Source organism: Dasypus novemcinctus, chromosome 7 (assembly GCF_030445035.2).
Source record: "Dasypus novemcinctus isolate mDasNov1 chromosome 7, mDasNov1.1.hap2, whole genome shotgun sequence".
NCBI classification, from domain to species: Eukaryota; Metazoa; Chordata; class Mammalia; order Cingulata; family Dasypodidae; genus Dasypus; species Dasypus novemcinctus.
Genome location: NC_080679.1, coordinates 6,237,296 through 6,254,308, shown reverse-complemented (window position 1 = coordinate 6,254,308; position 17,013 = coordinate 6,237,296). Strand labels below are relative to the sequence as shown.

Here is a 17,013-nt window from a genome sequence, read left to right as displayed (position 1 = left end):
CCCCGCAGCTGACCGGCCCAGGCCCCAGGATGGCCGCGCTGCTCGCTGCCCACGCGCCCGAGCTCTCCCCTCGCGCCCCATCTTTCCGGCCCCATCGCACTCATGGTCCCAGTGGGGCTCTCTCCCTGCCCCTCCTCGGCTCACACACAATCGCTGGCTCCCCAGTGCCTGCAGAACAGTGTCCCGAGGCGCCCGCCCAGCCAGCGGCCCTCGCCTGGGTGTCCACGTGGAGCTCTGCCTCCCGCCCTCCCTGCCCGTGAAGCCTGCGTGTCCCTGCCCACGGGGGCCCACCTTGGTCTCAGAGCCCCCCCCCCGTGCAAGGCCACACCTGCCAGGAGTGCCCACAGCTCCCCCAGGCTTTCGCTTGTCCCTCCAGGCCAGCTTCGGCCTCACCTGCAGCACGTCCCTCTTCCCACCCGTCCTCCCAACTCAGTCTGCCCCTCCTCAGTCCCCGGCCCGGAGGGTACCCGCCCTCTCTGCACCCCCCAGCTCCCCGCAAACATTCAGCTCAGTCCAGCTCAGTCCAGCAGCAGAGCTGGAGCCCGGCCCTTTGCGGCTAACCCCTGGTTCGGGGTCACTCGCAGAGCTGCAGGGGCCGCAGTGAGGGGCTCCCGGACCACCGCATGCCGACCCTTGAGAGGGGCTCTGATAAGCCTCACGGGCTGAAATCCAGCGGAGGCTCACGGTCACGGCGAGAGCGAGCCAGGGCCGCCCTCGGGCCTCTCTGCAGTGGGCTTTGTGGAAGGTGGATTTGGGCCAGGCCAGCGGCCGCTTGCCTTGGGTCAAAGGCCAAGGGGTGTCACTCAGTCCCCCGGAGGCTCACGGGCACGCCCGGGTCCAAACCCGACCGCGGAGGCTCTGTGCCTTCCCAGCTCTCGTCCGCCGTGACCGGCCCTGCGCAGCATGGCTGAGGCCAGGGGTCAGCCCCCACCAGAAGTCCTCCGCCCTCAGTCGCGAGGTCCAAGCAGCTGGGTGTCCGCACCGCCCGGTAGCCATGGCCCCCCGGGTTACGTGATCTCCTCCGCAGAGGGCAGTCCCGGGCAGCCACGACCGGCCCGGCCCCTAGTGGGAGGACACGACAGCGGAAGGCAGGTGCTGGAAAGCCGGCTCTTCAGAGAGTGAATTTTTAACAGACCTGATTTGTCATGTTTGCCGATTTCCGTGGTATCGATTCCAAGCTACTGACATGACGTACTGGCCGCGAGTGGGGGAAACACCATGTGAGACCCTCACCCCTACCTGGGGGCCCTGCGCTGCGCCAGGGTGAGAAGCGCAGAAGTGAAGCTAGGCAGGTGGCACCTGTGGGCGCAGGTGCAGAACAACTAGGACTTGCCGCCATAGCCCCACGGAGAGAGCTTCTCTTTGGGGGGTCACAGTGCCCTGGGGCCTGTTGGTGCGTCACAGAGCCAAAGGGGGCACAGGGGCTGGACCTCAAAGCGCCCAGGAAATGAAGTTTTCTCTTGTTTCCTGTTGTCTTGCCCGTCCCTTTTCCTCAAAGGCAAAGACGGTGGCCCTTTCGATCGGAAGTCGGTGTACCGTGGCTCCCTGACTCAGAGAAACCCCAACGGAAAGAAGGGGAAAGCGGACCACGTCTTCGCGGTAATGTTTCTACCTCACTTCTAAGATAAGATTGACTCATTTAAATCTTTAAAGTAGAGGAAATTAGGAGAAACTACAAGAATTAAAACCAAAGAATCGGGAAGCGGATGTGGCTCAAGCAGTTGAGCTCCCGCCTACCACACGGGAGGTCCCAGGTTCAGTTCCCGGGGCTTCCTAAAGATGACAAGCAAGTCAGGCAGGTGTGGTGACCTGACGCAACAAGGTGATGCAACAAGAGACACGAGGAAAACGTAACGAAAGATACAACAAAGCAGGGAGCAGGGGGTGGCTCAAGTGATTAAGCGCCTTCCTCCCACATGGGAGGTCCCAGGTTCAGTTCCCGGGGCTTCCTAAAGATGACAAGCAAGTCAGGCAGGTGTGGTGAGCTGATACAACAAGGTGATGCAACAAGAGACATGAGGAAAACGTAATGAAAGACACTACAAAGCAGGGAGCGGGGGTGGCTCAAGTGATTAAGCACCTTCCTCCCACATGGGCGGTTCCAGGTTCGGTTCCTGGTGCCTCCCAAAGAGAAGACCAGCACACAACAGACAGACACAGCAAATGCAAACAACGAGGGGTGAGAAGAAATAAATAGATAAAATAAAACTTAAAAAAAAAAAAAGAATCAAAGCAAAAAAGTAAAATAATGCAATCATTTAAAGGAAAATCAGTATCATTTTCTAAAGGACCACAGTACACCGATGGTCGAGAAATAGTAAACAGTGTGGTTACCAGCCTCGCATCCCCGGGTGGGGTCTCAGCTCCAGGAAGCACGACAGTCCCTGGGATGATGGGCCCTGGGGCCCACTGGCCCACCCAACGCTGGGAAGCTCGGCCAGCTGGACCGCTGGTGAAGACACCGTGGTTAGAGGGCGACTCCGTGGGAGAGGGCTCTCACAGTGCACCCCCCGCCCCGGGAAGCCCCACGCGCTCGTGGTCTTGACTCCTGCAGAAAGCACGTCTTGGAGACCCTCTCCCGACCCCCGCCGTTGGCCATCCTCTCGAGGGGTGCCTGCCAGCGGCACCTTGCAAACACCTCCTAGGACGACGCTGTCCCAGCCCCTGTGCTGGGGCAGGGCGTGAGGGCGCAGAGCCCGGGGCCCCCGCCTCGTCCCCGCAGCCCCCACCGTGTCAGCAGCCTGCGAGCGCCAGGGCTCGCTGCCCAGCAGCCGTTTTGACTTCCCGCAGTTAGAGTCCAGCAGCTGACGCAGCCGGCCCAGGGCTTTCTGGAAAGCCGTCCAGGGAGGAAGGCACTACCGCTTTATTCTTTTCCTGGAACTTTCTTTAAAACACGTGCCTGAACCTCGGCTGCTGTCAGGGCCCCGTATTAGCTACCACTGGAGCTGGGGGGTTGGTGTAGCCCTGGCTAGAACGCTTCATCCGAGGGGGCGGCTGGCACGCCTGCCCTTAGACCTCTCATCTGCAGCCCCTTCGTCATGAGAACTCGGGCTCCCCGGCTCTGTTCCTGCAGCGGTCTGCCCACAGTCCACCCACAGCCCTCCGGCACGGCGCAGAGCTCTGTCCCGGCCAGCACGCTGCCTGGGGCTCAGGGGGGCCCGGGAAGTGACTTTGAATGACCTCCACCGTTACTGAGTCTTACCCCAGGCCACAGTGTAGACGGAGCATCAGTGAGTCCATCCGAGCCGGGGTTCAGAACAAGCAGACAGCATGTCTCGGGGGCGCCCAGCTGCTCCATCCGGCCCTTCGCCTGCTCCAGAAGAGGGTGCTGTGGCTTTGGGGGGTGCCATGCCCCTTCCACAAGGCCCTCTCTCTGAGCCTCCCTGGAACTCGTCCCACCTGCTCCCCTGGTCTGCAGACGTCACACGAAACGGGCTAAGCTAGGGGCTTCCAGAGCACACTTCAAGGTGGCAGCGGAAACGCAGCGCGGCAGAGGGCCACGAAGAGCTGAGGGTGCTGGCATCAGCACGGCCCAGGCCCTGGTGAAGGAGCTCCACGGTCGTGCATTGGGGGACCCTCCCAACAGCCTCCCTGTAAGATGGGGAAACTGAGGCCCAGAGGCGTTAGGCACCGTTCCCAAGATCATGAGTGGCAGCACCCCAACCCCCAAAGACCAACTCCCCAGCCCAGCCCCTCAATGTGCAGATGTGCCGAGGCCTGTGGACCTGCTGAGTGGGGCACCCAGGGGTCCGCACGGCCCACGGCCCAGCCATCGCTGTGGGCACCATTTTAAAGAAATCGTTGGACAATCTCGTGACAGATGCACAAAGCCAGGGGCCGGGCAGCTGGTGACGGCAAGACTGTCTTTACAGAACTTCCCTGGGGACTCAGGGCCAGGGAATTACAAGGTCCAAGAGCCAGAACCAGGCCGCAAGGGGCCGTGTGGGCAGTGGGGCCCGGGAAGGGCAGAGCGGCCGGCAATCCTGAGCAGAGAGCCCGCCACGGCAAACCCGAAAGCGAGGTGCTTTCCAATGAGAATAACGCCTCCCTGCTTCTCAGAGCTTCTCTTCTTGCAGCCATTCAATGATGGCCAGTGTCCTTGACCCAAAGTATTCCCAGCTGGGGAAATCGAGGCAGAGAGAGGATAAGTAAAAAAATGCCCAAGGAGGTTGACCAATGGCTTGGAAAATTTTAGAGACGGTATCTGACCAAGGTGTGCTTGTGTGTGTGTAGTCGTGTGCACACGCTTGTGTGTTTGCATCTGTGTGCACTCCTGTGTGTATCTGTGCAAGCCTGTCTGTACACACTTATGTGCATGTGTGTGTTTGTGCTTCACAGAAACCTGTGATGACCCATCAGCCCTGAAAGAGGAGGTTCGCCCAGAACATGGCAGCGCAGAAGCCGCTGTGCTTGTTTTCCGCCGTCACAGCCATCGCTTCCCTCCTCTTGCTCTTTACTTTCTGCTGAATATCGTCCTAGAGAAGAAACCTTGTCCACGACGGACGCCACCTGTGAGACGGCAGCGGGTCTCCCCACGTTCATTGCCGTGCCAGGTCACGTCTGCCAGCCCGCTCTGATCTGGGGGAAGCTCCTACCCAGACTTCTTTCCTTTGGGACAGTGTTGCCTTTTTAAAGGACGTACAGAAGCCCGTCTTCCTTGTGGTCTTTCACCCCTTTCGGCTCCTGGCTTTATGTCACGCTCATGACTGGACTGAAAGAGGGATGGCTAAGAGGGCGCCAGGCGGCGGGTGCTGGCGGGAGCAGATGTGTGCGTGTCCCTGTGGGTGTTACTGGAAAAGGAAATCAGGCATCGAGACGAACGCCTGAACTCACGACCAGCTGACGGAGGAGGGCGGGAGAGCCACGCCCCTCCTGCCAGCACGCACCTGCTCTGCGGGTCCGCCTGGGGGGCCTTGGCATTGGCTGATGGGCCACAGCAAGGGGCTCCCGGCTGCAGATCCGAGTACGAATGCAGTTTTCAGAAACCCAAGCGTGACTTGATCTGAGCGGCCGGGCTTTGTATACTCCTGTGATTTATGGAAAAGGCGGATCCGATACTCCTTCTCGGCAAGGAAGCTGGTTAAAAGGCACAGCTCCTAACTCAGCGCTAACTCCTGCCCAGGTGAAGGGGCATCGACTTCTTTTGGTACCTGCACCGCTCCTCACTCACCAGGTACATTCAAGTCCACGTCAGGGCCTAAGAGCCGGAGGAGGCAGGCAGCCCCAGCCGGCCCCACCTGGCCTGGGATTTACAGAGCAGGACACGGGGGCCCTCGGGGCAGACCCCTTAGACCCAGGAACCTGGGCGCTGCTGTGCTCCACGACCTCCTTGAGCACAGAGGACTGTCCACCCTGAACAGAGCGCACTGGTCTCTTCTAGATCGCCCCTTCTCGGGGGCTCTGAACTGTTGGGCTGCTAAGTCGGTGCGTGCACTCACCCACCCCTTCGTTCCCTCGCCCCTCGCTCAGCGGCACTGCGCAGGGCTTGCCGTGCACACGGCCCCACTCTCGGTGGTGGGACCAGGAGGCGGGGGTGTGCCTCGCAGAGGCCAGAAGTCCCAGGTCGGGTGTGGCGGGGCCGGGCTCCCCTGAGGCCGGGGGCAGGGTCCTCGTGCCTCTTCCCAGTGTCGGGTGTTTGCCGGCACTCCTGGGTGCCCTTGGCTCATGGGGACATCACGCCCGTCTCTGCCTGCTCTGTCACGCGACCGTCCCCCTGGCACTGTCTGTGTCCACATGGCCTCTTCCTAGGGGGACACATTAGCCTGGATCAGCGCCCACCCTAATCCAGTTTGGCCTCATCTTCAAAGACTATTTCCTAATAATGTCACATTCAGGGGTGCTGGGCGTTAGGACTTGAAGCTCTTCTCGGGGACAGATGCAACCCACGACAGACGTGCGAGGGGCATCCCCAAGGCCATCTGTCCAACTGGACGCTAGTCCTGTCCCCCCAAAGCCTGTTCTCCCACCCCACTGATGTCGCCTCCTTTCCTCCGGGGGCTCAGCCCAGGTCTGGGGGTGTCCTGCCCCCTCTCCCTCACCCCCACAATCTGTCAGGACACCCTGGCCCCTCTCCCTGCAGCCTGGACCCAGACCCCGCCACTCCTCAGCACCTCCTCCTCCTCCGCTTTCACGTTCGCGCCTTCTTTGAAGTACGTTTCACCCCAGGGACGGCTGCTTGGCTGCCGTTTCCACCGTCTCCACCTGGTTCCACGCGGCCAGCGCCTTCTCTCACCACTGCGCACTTACCGTGCTTATCGGACAACCTCAGCTTGTTTGAAATGAGACCTTTCTGTTGACTTCTTATCGTAATTCTTCAGCACACAAAGTATTTAATCAAGAATAATATTTACAATTCTTACGTTATGTACATTTTAGAATAACTGTAAAGAAAATGTTCTGTCCCCCATTGGCAATGGAAACTACCGTAAAACTACATCCACGGATTAGATACGGATCCTCGGCATACTCATGAAAAGGAAATGGAGTCTTGGTTAGACATTCTTTAAAATATACTGTTTCACAGGGAGCGAGAAATAGTACACGTACGTCTTTAGGCTTGGCATGATCCAAAAATATCACAAAGCACAGGTAGACACGTATAGAAAAATAGCCCATAAATGCCCTTTATAAAAGCCAAAAAAAAAGAAAAAGAAAAATAGCCCATTTCCAAAAGTTAACCGTTAGTCATTGTGTAAAATAAATGCTACCAACAATCTTTGTCATGTAGCAAGCTTTCTCTATTTAAAATTAATACCTGAAAGACAAGGAAATATGAAAAGGTCTAGAACATAAGAAAGCAAAAACTTTATTCAATCAAATGTGGCTTTGTCCCTCACCGTCTCATTTTAAGTGGATAAATTTATGTAAACAGATAAGAATTCCACAAAATTGTATTTATAAATGTCAAGTTTCAGCTAAACTGAATCCAAGCCCATTTTAAGCTCTCTTTCATTTGGAAGCATCAAGAAATCAATATGTATATGGTGAATTAAAATTACAATGTTTTGCTTTCATTAGTGTTTGTGATTGCAAAAATGTATTTTCCTACAACTTGTCTTCAGATCACAATCTCTCCCTTCAAGATAATTTTACATCCAGGTTGCTCAGAATATCTGGAGTTTTTGTTATCAAAACACAAGGAAAAAGAAGCAGATGTGGCTCAAGCAATTAGGCTCCCATCTGTCATATAAGAGGTCCAGGGTTTGATACCCAGGGCCTCCTGGTGAAGGCAGGCTGGCCTGTGTGGCAAGCGGAATGCAGCCCACGCAGGATGCCAGCCCACGCAGGATGCCGCCCACGCAGGAGTGCTGGCTGACACACAGAGACACAGAGGAGAGACAATGAGAGACTTAGCCAAAACCAGGGAGCTGAGGTGGCGCAAAAGAATGATCGTCTCTCTCCCACTCCAGAAGTTCCCAGGATCAGTTCCCGGAGCCGCCTAATGAGAATAAAAGCAGACACAGAAGAACACACAGTGCATGGACACAAAGAGCAGATGGGGGCGGGGGGAGGGGGGAGAGAAATAAATAAATAAACAGAAGGAAAGCTGGCAGTCATTACCAGATCTTACTGCTTTACAATAATTTTAAACCAGTTCATGATACCAGGAAAGAGCCTTTGACTAGAAGTCAACCAGCCCTGGGCTGTTGGATCAGATGCGGCGCCAACTTTGCAAACTGAGCAACCGCCTCTGTAGAACAAGGGGAACAGACTAGGATCCAAGAAGCAGGACAGTGTTAGAGCACAGAGGCCAAGGTCTGGAAAGTCCGACTGTGAGAACCAGGTGAGATCAAGTAAGGTCAAAGTGCATGGTGAGCGGCAAGACAGCATGCAAATGGAGGGTGTGTCAGTCAGCCAAAGGCTGCTGATGCAAAATACCAGAAACTGGTTGGCTTTATAAAGGGTATTTATTTGGGGTAGACACTTACAGTTACCAGGCCATAAAGTGTAAGTTACTTCTCTCACCAGTTCCCGGGTTCCTCTCTTCCCAGGGCTTGCTTCTCTCTGGACTCAGCTGCTTTGCTCTCTCCACAAGGCCAGCTGTAGACTGAGGCTCTCTAGGCTTTGCCTCTCTCCCCAAGGCCAGCTGTAGACTATCAGGCGAATGACTTGTTTTTCTTCCCGGGGCCTTCTCTCTTTCCTTACCCACAAGCTCCTCTGTGTGCTTACTTCCTGGAGCTCCAGCTCAAGACTCCAGCATCAAAACTCCAACCCTATCCTTTGCCATGTCTTTTATCTGTGAGTCCCCACCTGCCAAGGGGTGGGGACTCAACACCTTACCGACGTGGCCCAATCAAGCCCTAATCATAATTTAGTCACACCCAGGTACAGACCAGTTTACAAACATAATCTACTATCTATGTTTGGAATTCATGAACCATATCAAACTGCTACAGATGTTATCATCTTTTCACCTTGTCTCATCACACTCATTTTCTTTGTGAGGAGCCCTGAATCCTAAAACATATTCACTACCAGTTCTGAAGTCATACTGGCCTTAGAATTCCATAAAAACATATTTTTTCAGCTTATGTCCATGGTCAAAAGTGCTAACAAAGAGAGAAGTTAATTTAACAATATGAGCAATATGGGAATGACTCCTTGTTCAAATTGAGTAATAAATGTAGTCTTAAATACAACGTTTATTGTGCCCCTACTTTTACATGTATAACATTGTATTTTTAAAATACTGCTTTACATATACCAAAGGAAAGTTGCCCAAAGTGTGAAGGTATACAATTTTTTTTACAACACAGTCATAAAAATGAAGCACATTTCCCAAATTCAATTGATATGTTCTGAAAACCCGGTGCTGAGGTTCTTTGAATCTCCAGTGAAGACTAGCATAAACTAGGCAAGCACTGTAATGTCACAGCTTTATTGTGTTGCATCATCCTAGGTTTGCTCCCAATGTTATCTGCTGTCAATGGTGGTGTTTTTCTGAGATCACTGTTTTGACTCACGTACCCAACAAAAGACATATTCTGAATTCTCACTTGCCTTCAGGATGGGTTCCATGTGAACCCACCATAAATAGGACCTTTTGAGGGTATCGTTTCAGCTAAGGTGTGGCCCAGTAGAAGCAGGGTGGACCTTGATCTGTATCACTGGAGATCTGTTAAAGAGAAGAACCTAGAATCCAGAAAGCAGAGAATGGGAGCCGCTGTGGCTCGGTGGTTGAGTGCTGGTTTCCCACATACAAGCTCCCGGGTTCAATCCCCAGTCCCAGTACCAAAAAATAAAAGCAACAGAAAGCAGAGAAGGCCACACAGGAAGAAGCCAGAATTGCAGAAACCAGAGGAGCAGACACAAGGAGAGCGACGTGGTCACATGATGGGAGGCAGGGCCACCTGCCGAGGACCCCCGCATTGCAGCAAGCAAGCACAGGGGTGCCACAGACTTTGGGGAGAAAGCATGGGCTTGAAGATACCCAGATTGTGTGCTTCTCACCTGCAAAACAGCGACCACTAAAAGCTCATTGTTCAAGGCAACCTGCCATGTGGTATTTGTCACGGCAGCCTGGCAGACTAAGACTCCCGATGAGCTCCCTGGCAGCCCTGGGGCTGTGTGTGGCCATGCTTGGGAACAGCAGGTCAGGGGAGTCACCATGGACCACACCACCAAGCAGTTCCTCACCTTGACCTTCACTGCCCCCCCAGGAAGGATGCAGTATCCTGGGCAGGGGACTACCAGTCCCGGTAGACTGGAGGCAGCTCAGCCCCACCTGCTCTCTCCAAAGCTCACAGCATCATCGGCGGTCCCTTGCCCCGGTGGCCTATGCCCAAGGGGCCCATCTGCCATGCCCATGTTCACTTATTGTCTGCAGTTCCTTGATTATTTACTAATTGGCCTTTCATGGAAACAGTTTGCTGGCCCTTTGTCTAGGTCATTGTCACTGAATTCTGCAGCCCAGGGCAGACAAAGATTGTCCCTAGCAGTGGCCAGCAGGGGTGAAAGGAGAACTCGAGGGCGTTTCTCTAGTTTACCTTCTCCCCGGGGTCCCAGCCACCCTCTACCCGGGCTGTCACCACCGCCACTGCCCCCAAACGTATCTTCAAGAGTTCCGTCCCTCACAGGGCTTCCTCGCAGCTTTGGGTTGTTTGTTATTTCCTGGGTTCCAGGCTTGCCCTGTAATCTCTCCAAGCTTTGTGACAGGAGCAGCACCTCCCGCTACCTCCCAGCACGACAGGGCCTGGAGCCCTGGCATCTTTGAAGAGGACACTTTTCCAAGCCTGATCCCTGACCGGCTCAGGAGCTCTGTTCTGTGTGGGTGACTCTACTCGTTTCTTGTGGCTACTATGAACAAGAACCACAGACGGGGCGGCTTAAAGCACCCTCGGCTTCTGCAGTCCAGAGGCTGACACGGAGGTGTGGGCAGGGCCCGCTCCCTGGAGACGCTGGGGAAGCTGTGCTTGCCTCTGCCAGCTTCCAGAGGACGCCATCGTTCCTTAGCCCCCCGCTGCCTCGTGCCAGGCGCACAGTCCTATCTCCAGGGGCACTGCCCGCCCCGCCGCGTCTTCTGTCCATCTAAGCTCGCCGTCCCCCCTGCCCCCTAAGGACGTTTGGTGTTGGTTTCAGGGCCAGGATGCTCCCCTCACCTCCAGAGCCTTCACTTAATGCCATCTGCAAAGACCCTTCCCAAACGACGCCCCCTCACAGGCGCCGGGCTTAGGATGTGCACATGCCTCCCGGGACCCCCGCCCGCCCCCCAATCTGCTAGGGTTTATTTTCAGGTAGAGGTTGGAGGGGGAGGGGCATCCAGACGAGACGGTGGTTCAAGCAGAGTGGGCACCAGCCCTGCCCCACCTCCCCAGGCTCAGCAGCCGGCCCCGGGTACACACCTGACTCCTTATTTTTTTAGGAGGTACCAGGGATTGAACCCAGGCCCTCATACAGGAGAAGCAGGCGCCCACCGCTGAGCCACATCTGCTCCCCCACACCTCACTTCCGAGGCCCAGGAGAGCATGGCACCCCTCCCTCCTGCCCATCCACGGCCCCTGGTCCTCCCATCTCCCACCTCTAGGGGAAAGGTCCTCGGTTTCCTCATTTAGCCCAGCAGCAGGCGGTGTGGCCCTCACACCCCCTCAAGGCTGCAGGGCCCAGGTTGCACGAGGATCTGTGGTACACCCCCAGGACGGCCAGTAGGGTGGGGCGCAGGGGTGCTGGGGGGAGGCCGGTTCCAGTGCAGTGAGTGGCCATGACCAGAAGCCCCCTGGGGTCCTGCCTGCCAGGCACAACAGCAACAATTCCAGGATGACAGACGCACATGCAGGTGTGAACTAAATGAGCCGCAGGTTGGCAGCCAGCGCCACGCAGGCCGTGGCCACACGTCCCTGGGCTGGCAACATATTTTTAAAATCTGATGCTCCCTCACTGGGAAGAGGCAGCCGTGGGGCGAGAAAGGAGCAGCCCGTGCCCACTTGCGCTGCGGGGTGAAGCCTCACTCTGAAGCTCTCTCTACAGTCCTGGCAGGGACCCGTGAAACAGTAAATCGAGAGGGGGTCACACAGCACCCACCTGCACTCCCCAAAGGAAGCAACCTGCTAAGTCTGTCCCTTAGAATGTGGTCCTTAAGATTACACACAGCTGCTCTCAAATGACCTTCAGTATGAGCTGTAATGTGTTTAAGTAGAATTTAGGTTCTTGATTCCAAGTTAAATGATAGATGATGGTGCGGTTATTTTTAAATGACATAAATATACAGATTTTTTAATAATGTGAAGACACGGCTGTCATCGAGTTAGGGGAAAGAATCGGATTCAAAATTATATAAGTATGATGACTCTACACAGAAAATATGGGGAAAACCCACAAGGGGGATACATCACATATGAAACATGATGAGTTTCCTTGGCATCATAGTGACTTTTCCCTGTTTTTCTTTGTGGTCTTAATTTTTTCAAGATGGGAAAGTGTTTATTGTTCATTTTGTAATAGGCATACTTTTATAATAAACAATTGTCACAGCAGTAAAAGTCAACGCTTATGAAGACTCTGTTAGAGGCTGGGCAATGTTGGGACTCCAGCTTTAAGTTAGAGAACCAGGATGAAAAAGGTTTGCATCGAGCGAACGCAGCTGTGAACGACGGCAGGGACCTGCTGAAGCTCTGAGCGCGGTCACCACAAAAATGGAGTGGCCGTGCTGCGTCGGGCCCCACACCTGTTCCGCTCTGCACCCGGACAGGGTGATGGGAAGAAGGAGACGGTGCCCCGCAGGGGCAGCTGAGCCTTTTAAGGGCCGGGGCCACCTCCGATCTAACGGATGCTTGACTTCATCGTCTGCCCAAAGGCAAGGGCACGGAAGGAAAGTCAATGTGTTTTAAAACCACTTAGCCTAAATGAAATTATCTAATCCAGGAAGGAACAAATCAAGGTGCTGATGAGACTTTTTTTAAAGAAAAGGAAAAAGACCCAGGCTCTCCTGATGCCTGGGAGACGCAGGCGCTAGGGCTGAGGAGGCCAGGCCTGGGGGGAGGGCGTCTGGGGGGGGGCTTGGCTCACCCAGGGGTGGGGGGATAAAAGGAGGCGCGCGGCCTCCGCCTCCAGCTCCCCACCTCCGGCGGCCACGGCAGCGCCCCGCCTCGGGAAGTCGCAGTGAGTAGCCAGGGCAGTGCTGAGCGCCGCGGGAGCCGCCCTGTCCTCTCCTACGTGGAAAGGGCTCTCGTCACCTGGGTGTGGGGTGGGACCTTACCTGAGACCCCAGCCCCAGCGCCTTCCGTGGTGGAGGGGCAGGTGAAGGCGCCCCTCGGCCCCACTGTCCCTGCAGGACCAGAGACCCCACCTCCCTAAGGCCCGGGCCCCTGTCCTCCTCAGATGCATCTCTGATTTCCTCCAGCTCGGGGGCTCCCACCCAACAGGGCCCTAAAAGGAGAGGGGTAAACACTTTAAATCCCTCGGGCAGAGGGCACGTTCAGCAGGGTGGCCAGAAAGTTGGTTGAAAAAATTATGGATCTGCAGAGGGGTGCTCCCCAGAAAGAGAGGGCCCCGGGGCGAGTGGGGGAGCCTCTTCCGTCACCTCCTGGGGCGCCAAGGGGGGTGGGGAGGAGCCAGCCTCTGAGGTCCCCCTACCTGCAGCTAAGGGGCCCCCAAGTCTCTGTAGGCAGGTCAAGGCCGCTACTCCAGCAGGAATGAAGGCAGGGTTTTGGGGTGACTGTGAGCCAGCCCCCTCCTCCATCGTCAGTAGCTGGGGCTTTCCTACCGCGTGGCAGCCTGTCGCATGCCTGTGGGTTTCTCATGGACACTCAGCAGATGTGATGTGGGGTCTTGGAACGGGGTGGGTGCTGGCAGAGGCCTGAGGGAGGGTGCCGTCAGGGGGCCTGCAGGAGGGCATGCCTCAGCTGCAAGTGGGTGACAGGAGGCCCTGGAGTGCGGGAAAGAGCCTGAACCCAGACTGCGCTCCCCTGCCGCAGCCAGCCGCAGGTGCGTACTCCCCACCTCCGCAGGTGCGTGCTCCCCACCTCCCCAGGAGCCCCAGCTCCCACGCCCCCTCCCTCTGGCCTCCCCTGCCCAGGCCTTGGGGCACAGCCCGTACTGCGGTTCCCAGGGCCCCCCACCCCCCACCTCCAGATTTCCAGAGGTGACCATCATGGACGCCCCCCCATCACACCGGCCACCCCGGTTCTCTGGGCTGCAGAGGGCCAGGAGGCTGCCCCACGTCCCACCCCTGGCTTCAGGAAGCGGAGGAGTCAGGGCCACCCTGTGCACAGAGCACGGGAACCCAGGCAAGGTGCTGCATGCACACACCCGTACACACACGCACGTGCATGTACACACTCGTGCTTACACTCAGGCACAGCCCTCACACACCCTCCCACACACTCACACATGCACATGCATGCACACTCACATGCCTTCCACAGACACACACATGCTCTTGCCTACATGCATGCACACACATCCACGTGCGTGTGCACATACTCAGCCACACTCCTACATACATACATGTACCTGCGTGCGCATGCTCTCGTGCATGCATGTGTGCACATACACACACCCTCTCTCACGTACACCTGGACACATACAGGCACATGTTCTCGCACATGCGCTTGCACACACCCTCTCTCACACACATTGGTGTGTACACACACGCTCACACACAGCGTTCACACACAAGCACACGCACTCACACACACGGCGCTCACATGACTTCAGCCCCCCCAGCTTTGTGTGCACATGTCCTCATGTGTGTGTAATGTCACCCCTGCTCTCTGCCCCAGGCTGCACCCTTCCGGTGTGATTTCCAGCTCCAGCGGGGCCTCATCGGAGGAGCCCAGGGATGAGGGCGCGGCCGGCTTGGCTCCTGTGCCTGCTGCTGCTCGGCCTGGTCCTGCGGGGGGCGGCGCGCCGAGCCCCCCAGCACTCCATGGAGATCCGCAGTGAGTGCCGGACGTCCCCGCCCCAGGCCGGTCAGCCCTCGCCCCGCCCACGGCCACGCCCTGCCACCGCGCGCCGCCCAGCGCCCCGCCCAACGCTCCGCCAGCGCCCCGCCCAGCGCCCCGCCCAGCGCCGGCTCCTCGGCGCTCCGGCCCCGCCCCGCCCCGGCCCCGCCCCGGCCCCGCCCAGCGCCCCGCCCCGACCCCGCCCAGGGCCCCGGCCCGGCCCCGCCCAGGGCCCCGGCCCGGCCCCGCCCAGATCCCCGCCCGGCGCCGGCCCCGCCCCCTCCCTGCCGTGGGCGCCCAGGGCTCTCCCCAGAGCTGCTCGTCTCGTGCACCCCGCCTCGCCCCCTGCCCAGCACCCCGTCGCGGGGCTCCCTGCTCCCCGCCCGCGGGCTGGGCGCCCCGGCCTTGCTGGGAGCTGGTGCACAGCCGTGCCGCTCGGCGGGGCGGGGCCGGCAGGAAAGGGGAGCTGGTCCTGGGGTGTGGATTCCCTTTCCCCAAGGAGCCCCCCCGCGCAGAAGGGGTCTCGCCAGGCCCTGGACGCCCCTTCCGGGCGGGGGTGGTCCCAGCATTGCCAGGCTCCTGGGGGGCAGTGAGGGGAGCGCCTGGGTGCTGGGGCGTGGGCGCCGGGGCCCTCTGCACCCAGGCGGGGACCCTGGCACCCGCCCCAGGCCCTCGTCTCGCTCTTTCCTTGCCAGCCCCTGGCATCGACCCTGCCTGGTACGCGGGCCGGAGAATCAGGCCTGTGGGCCGCTTCGGCCGGAGGGGCGCGGCCGTGGAGGGCGTCCCCAAGCCTGGCCCCAGACGCAGGCCCGCCTGCTTCCCACCGGAAGGCGGCGCTCAGTTCCCCCAGGATGGGTGAGGGCCGCGCTCCCCAAGAAAACAACGGGGCGCCCCCACCCCGCCTCTCCCCGGGCTCCCTGCCTGCTCTCCTTTCCACCAAATAAAAACTGCTGGCCTCATTTAGACACGTCTGCAACTGCGTCCTCTCCAGCGGGGCCTCTTGGGAAAGGAAGGGCTCCGTGCCTTGCCCAAGGGCCGGGGATCTGAGTGGGGGGCGCACACCGTCCTTGGGGTCCTGCCTCCCCAACGCCCGCCATTCCAAGCCTCCTTGTATGGCTGCCAGGGGGCGCCAGACACCACGGGTGCAGGACCCCCACCCCGCCCACCAGGCAGCTCAGCATGGGACCCCTCCCTTCCCACTGAGGTCCCTCAGCCCCAACCTGCTTTTCTCGTTTGTTATTCAGTCGTTCAGACATGAGGGTTGCCCCTCCTCTGCGGGGAACCCCCACTGGTTTCCACCTGTTTCAAGTCACAGCGGGTGTCCCTGTGTCCTGCCCAGATGTCACTTCAACTTGAAAGCACTTGCTTTGGTGTCAGGGACCCAGACACGGACCCGTGGCTCTCGGCCTCTTTCTGCCTTGGTTTCCACGTCTGGACGTGGGGCCACTGACACTTGCACATGCCCGAGCTCGGTGGGCACAGCACCCGCAGGCCCGCCCAGCCCAGGTGGCTGCTCCGGGAGTGAAAGCCCCTCCCCAAGGCGCTCCCGCTCAGCGTGGGGCCCCCGGGGGGAGCCAGCTGCATCCACCCAGGGCTGGTGCCTGGACCCACTGTGCAGGCGGCGGTCTCAGGAGACCCTGCCTGACCACAGGCCTCCCGCCATCTCACGGCACCCAGGGAGCAGGAAGAGCCCAGAGCAGGCCCACAGCGCCCCGGCTCCCCCACTCCCAGGCCAGGCAAGTGGGTCCACTGCTCAGCAGCAGCAGGAGGCCAGGTGTCCACGCCATCCACGCAGGCCCAGTCGGGGGCCACTCCAGCTCCTAGCCGAAAGGGTGGGCCAGAGAGGCGGGGAGGGGCAGGAAGACCGTGCCTCCCCCCAGGGGAAGCACCTGCAGCCGCGCCACCTCCCCAGGTGGGCTCTGCCTGTGGGAAGAGGCGGGGTGGGGCCAGGGCTTGTGAGCCCCCACAGAGGTAGGACGAGGGGCTCGGAAGCCCCAAAGGGGACCAGGAAAGATGCCTCAGGGAGTACGGGTTCAGCAGGGCCGCGCTTTGGGACAGGTGGGAAAGCCTGCGGCAGCCAAGGTCGCTGAGTCCGGGATCACCTGTGGGCAGGTGGGAGGGGGGGCTGGGGGATGGCACGGGCGCCTGCAGGGGACCACAGGCCGGGACCAAGGGGCCAGCACAGGGAGGAGGGAAAGGCCGGTGGCCACCCAGGCGAGGGCCTCGGGGAAGGGCTGCGCCCTCCCAGTAACATCAGAGTCCCAGCTGTGCCACTGACTGGTGGAGCTGGGGCAGCTTGGGCAGCACCTGCAGGCTCAGTGAGGCCAGAGGGCGGGATCCCCAGGAACGCCCCAGCCGCCCCCACCCTCCCCTTCTCTGCCCGGAGAGCTGAAAAGGGGAGAGTTCATGTTTTCCACTTCTTATGATTAAAGTTTTCAAGCACACAGAAAGGTAAATGTATACCTATATATGCACACACACACCTGGGGTCAGCGGAAATTAATCTGCTATATTTACTTCATCTGCTTGCCCTTCCCTCCTCCCCCCTTCTCTTCCTCTTTCCCTCCCCCTTCTGTGTCCCTCCCCGCTCCCTCCCTCCCATTGGAAAGTAGCTTGTCAACATGACATAGCCCAT

At 58.4% G+C, this 17,013-nt stretch overlaps 2 protein-coding genes across 3 annotated transcripts in view; both read left to right on the top strand.

Annotated features, from left to right (window-relative positions):
- MLPH (melanophilin) overlaps window positions 1–7,013 on the top strand; it is a 56,870-nt gene extending 49,857 nt beyond the window's left edge. Inside the window, exons 14-15 of one of the 2 annotated variants that reach the window (XM_058299840.1) lie at window positions 1,499–1,599; window positions 4,339–7,013. In XM_058299840.1, coding sequence (XP_058155823.1) covers window positions 1,499–1,599; window positions 4,339–4,365 — 128 coding nt within the window. In that variant the 3' untranslated portion in view covers window positions 4,366–7,013. Of the gene's footprint in view, window positions 1–1,498; window positions 1,600–4,338 lie in introns of those variants that run through there. The other variant, XR_009186424.2, reaches the window with a different exon arrangement.
- A 7,262-nt stretch (window positions 7,014–14,275) lies between these two features.
- On the top strand, window positions 14,276–15,237 carry PRLH (prolactin releasing hormone). The gene is made up of 2 exons (XM_023584898.2): window positions 14,276–14,375; window positions 15,074–15,237. The coding sequence occupies exons 1-2, from the start codon at window positions 14,276–14,278 to the stop codon at window positions 15,235–15,237; spliced, it is 264 nt and encodes an 87-aa protein (XP_023440666.2).
- Window positions 15,238–17,013: the final 1,776 nt, after the last annotated feature.

What these genes read in the sequence shown, in the direction of transcription:
- PRLH (XM_023584898.2), top strand. Translation starts at nt 14,276, where the DNA reads ATGAGGGCGCGGCCGGCTTGGCTCCTGTGCCTGCTGCTGCTCGGCCTG. An exon ending in GCACTCCATGGAGATCCGCA is followed by an intron (nt 14,376 to 15,073) that starts GTGAGTGCCGGA and finishes TTTCCTTGCCAG; the next exon opens with CCCCTGGCATCGACCCTGCC.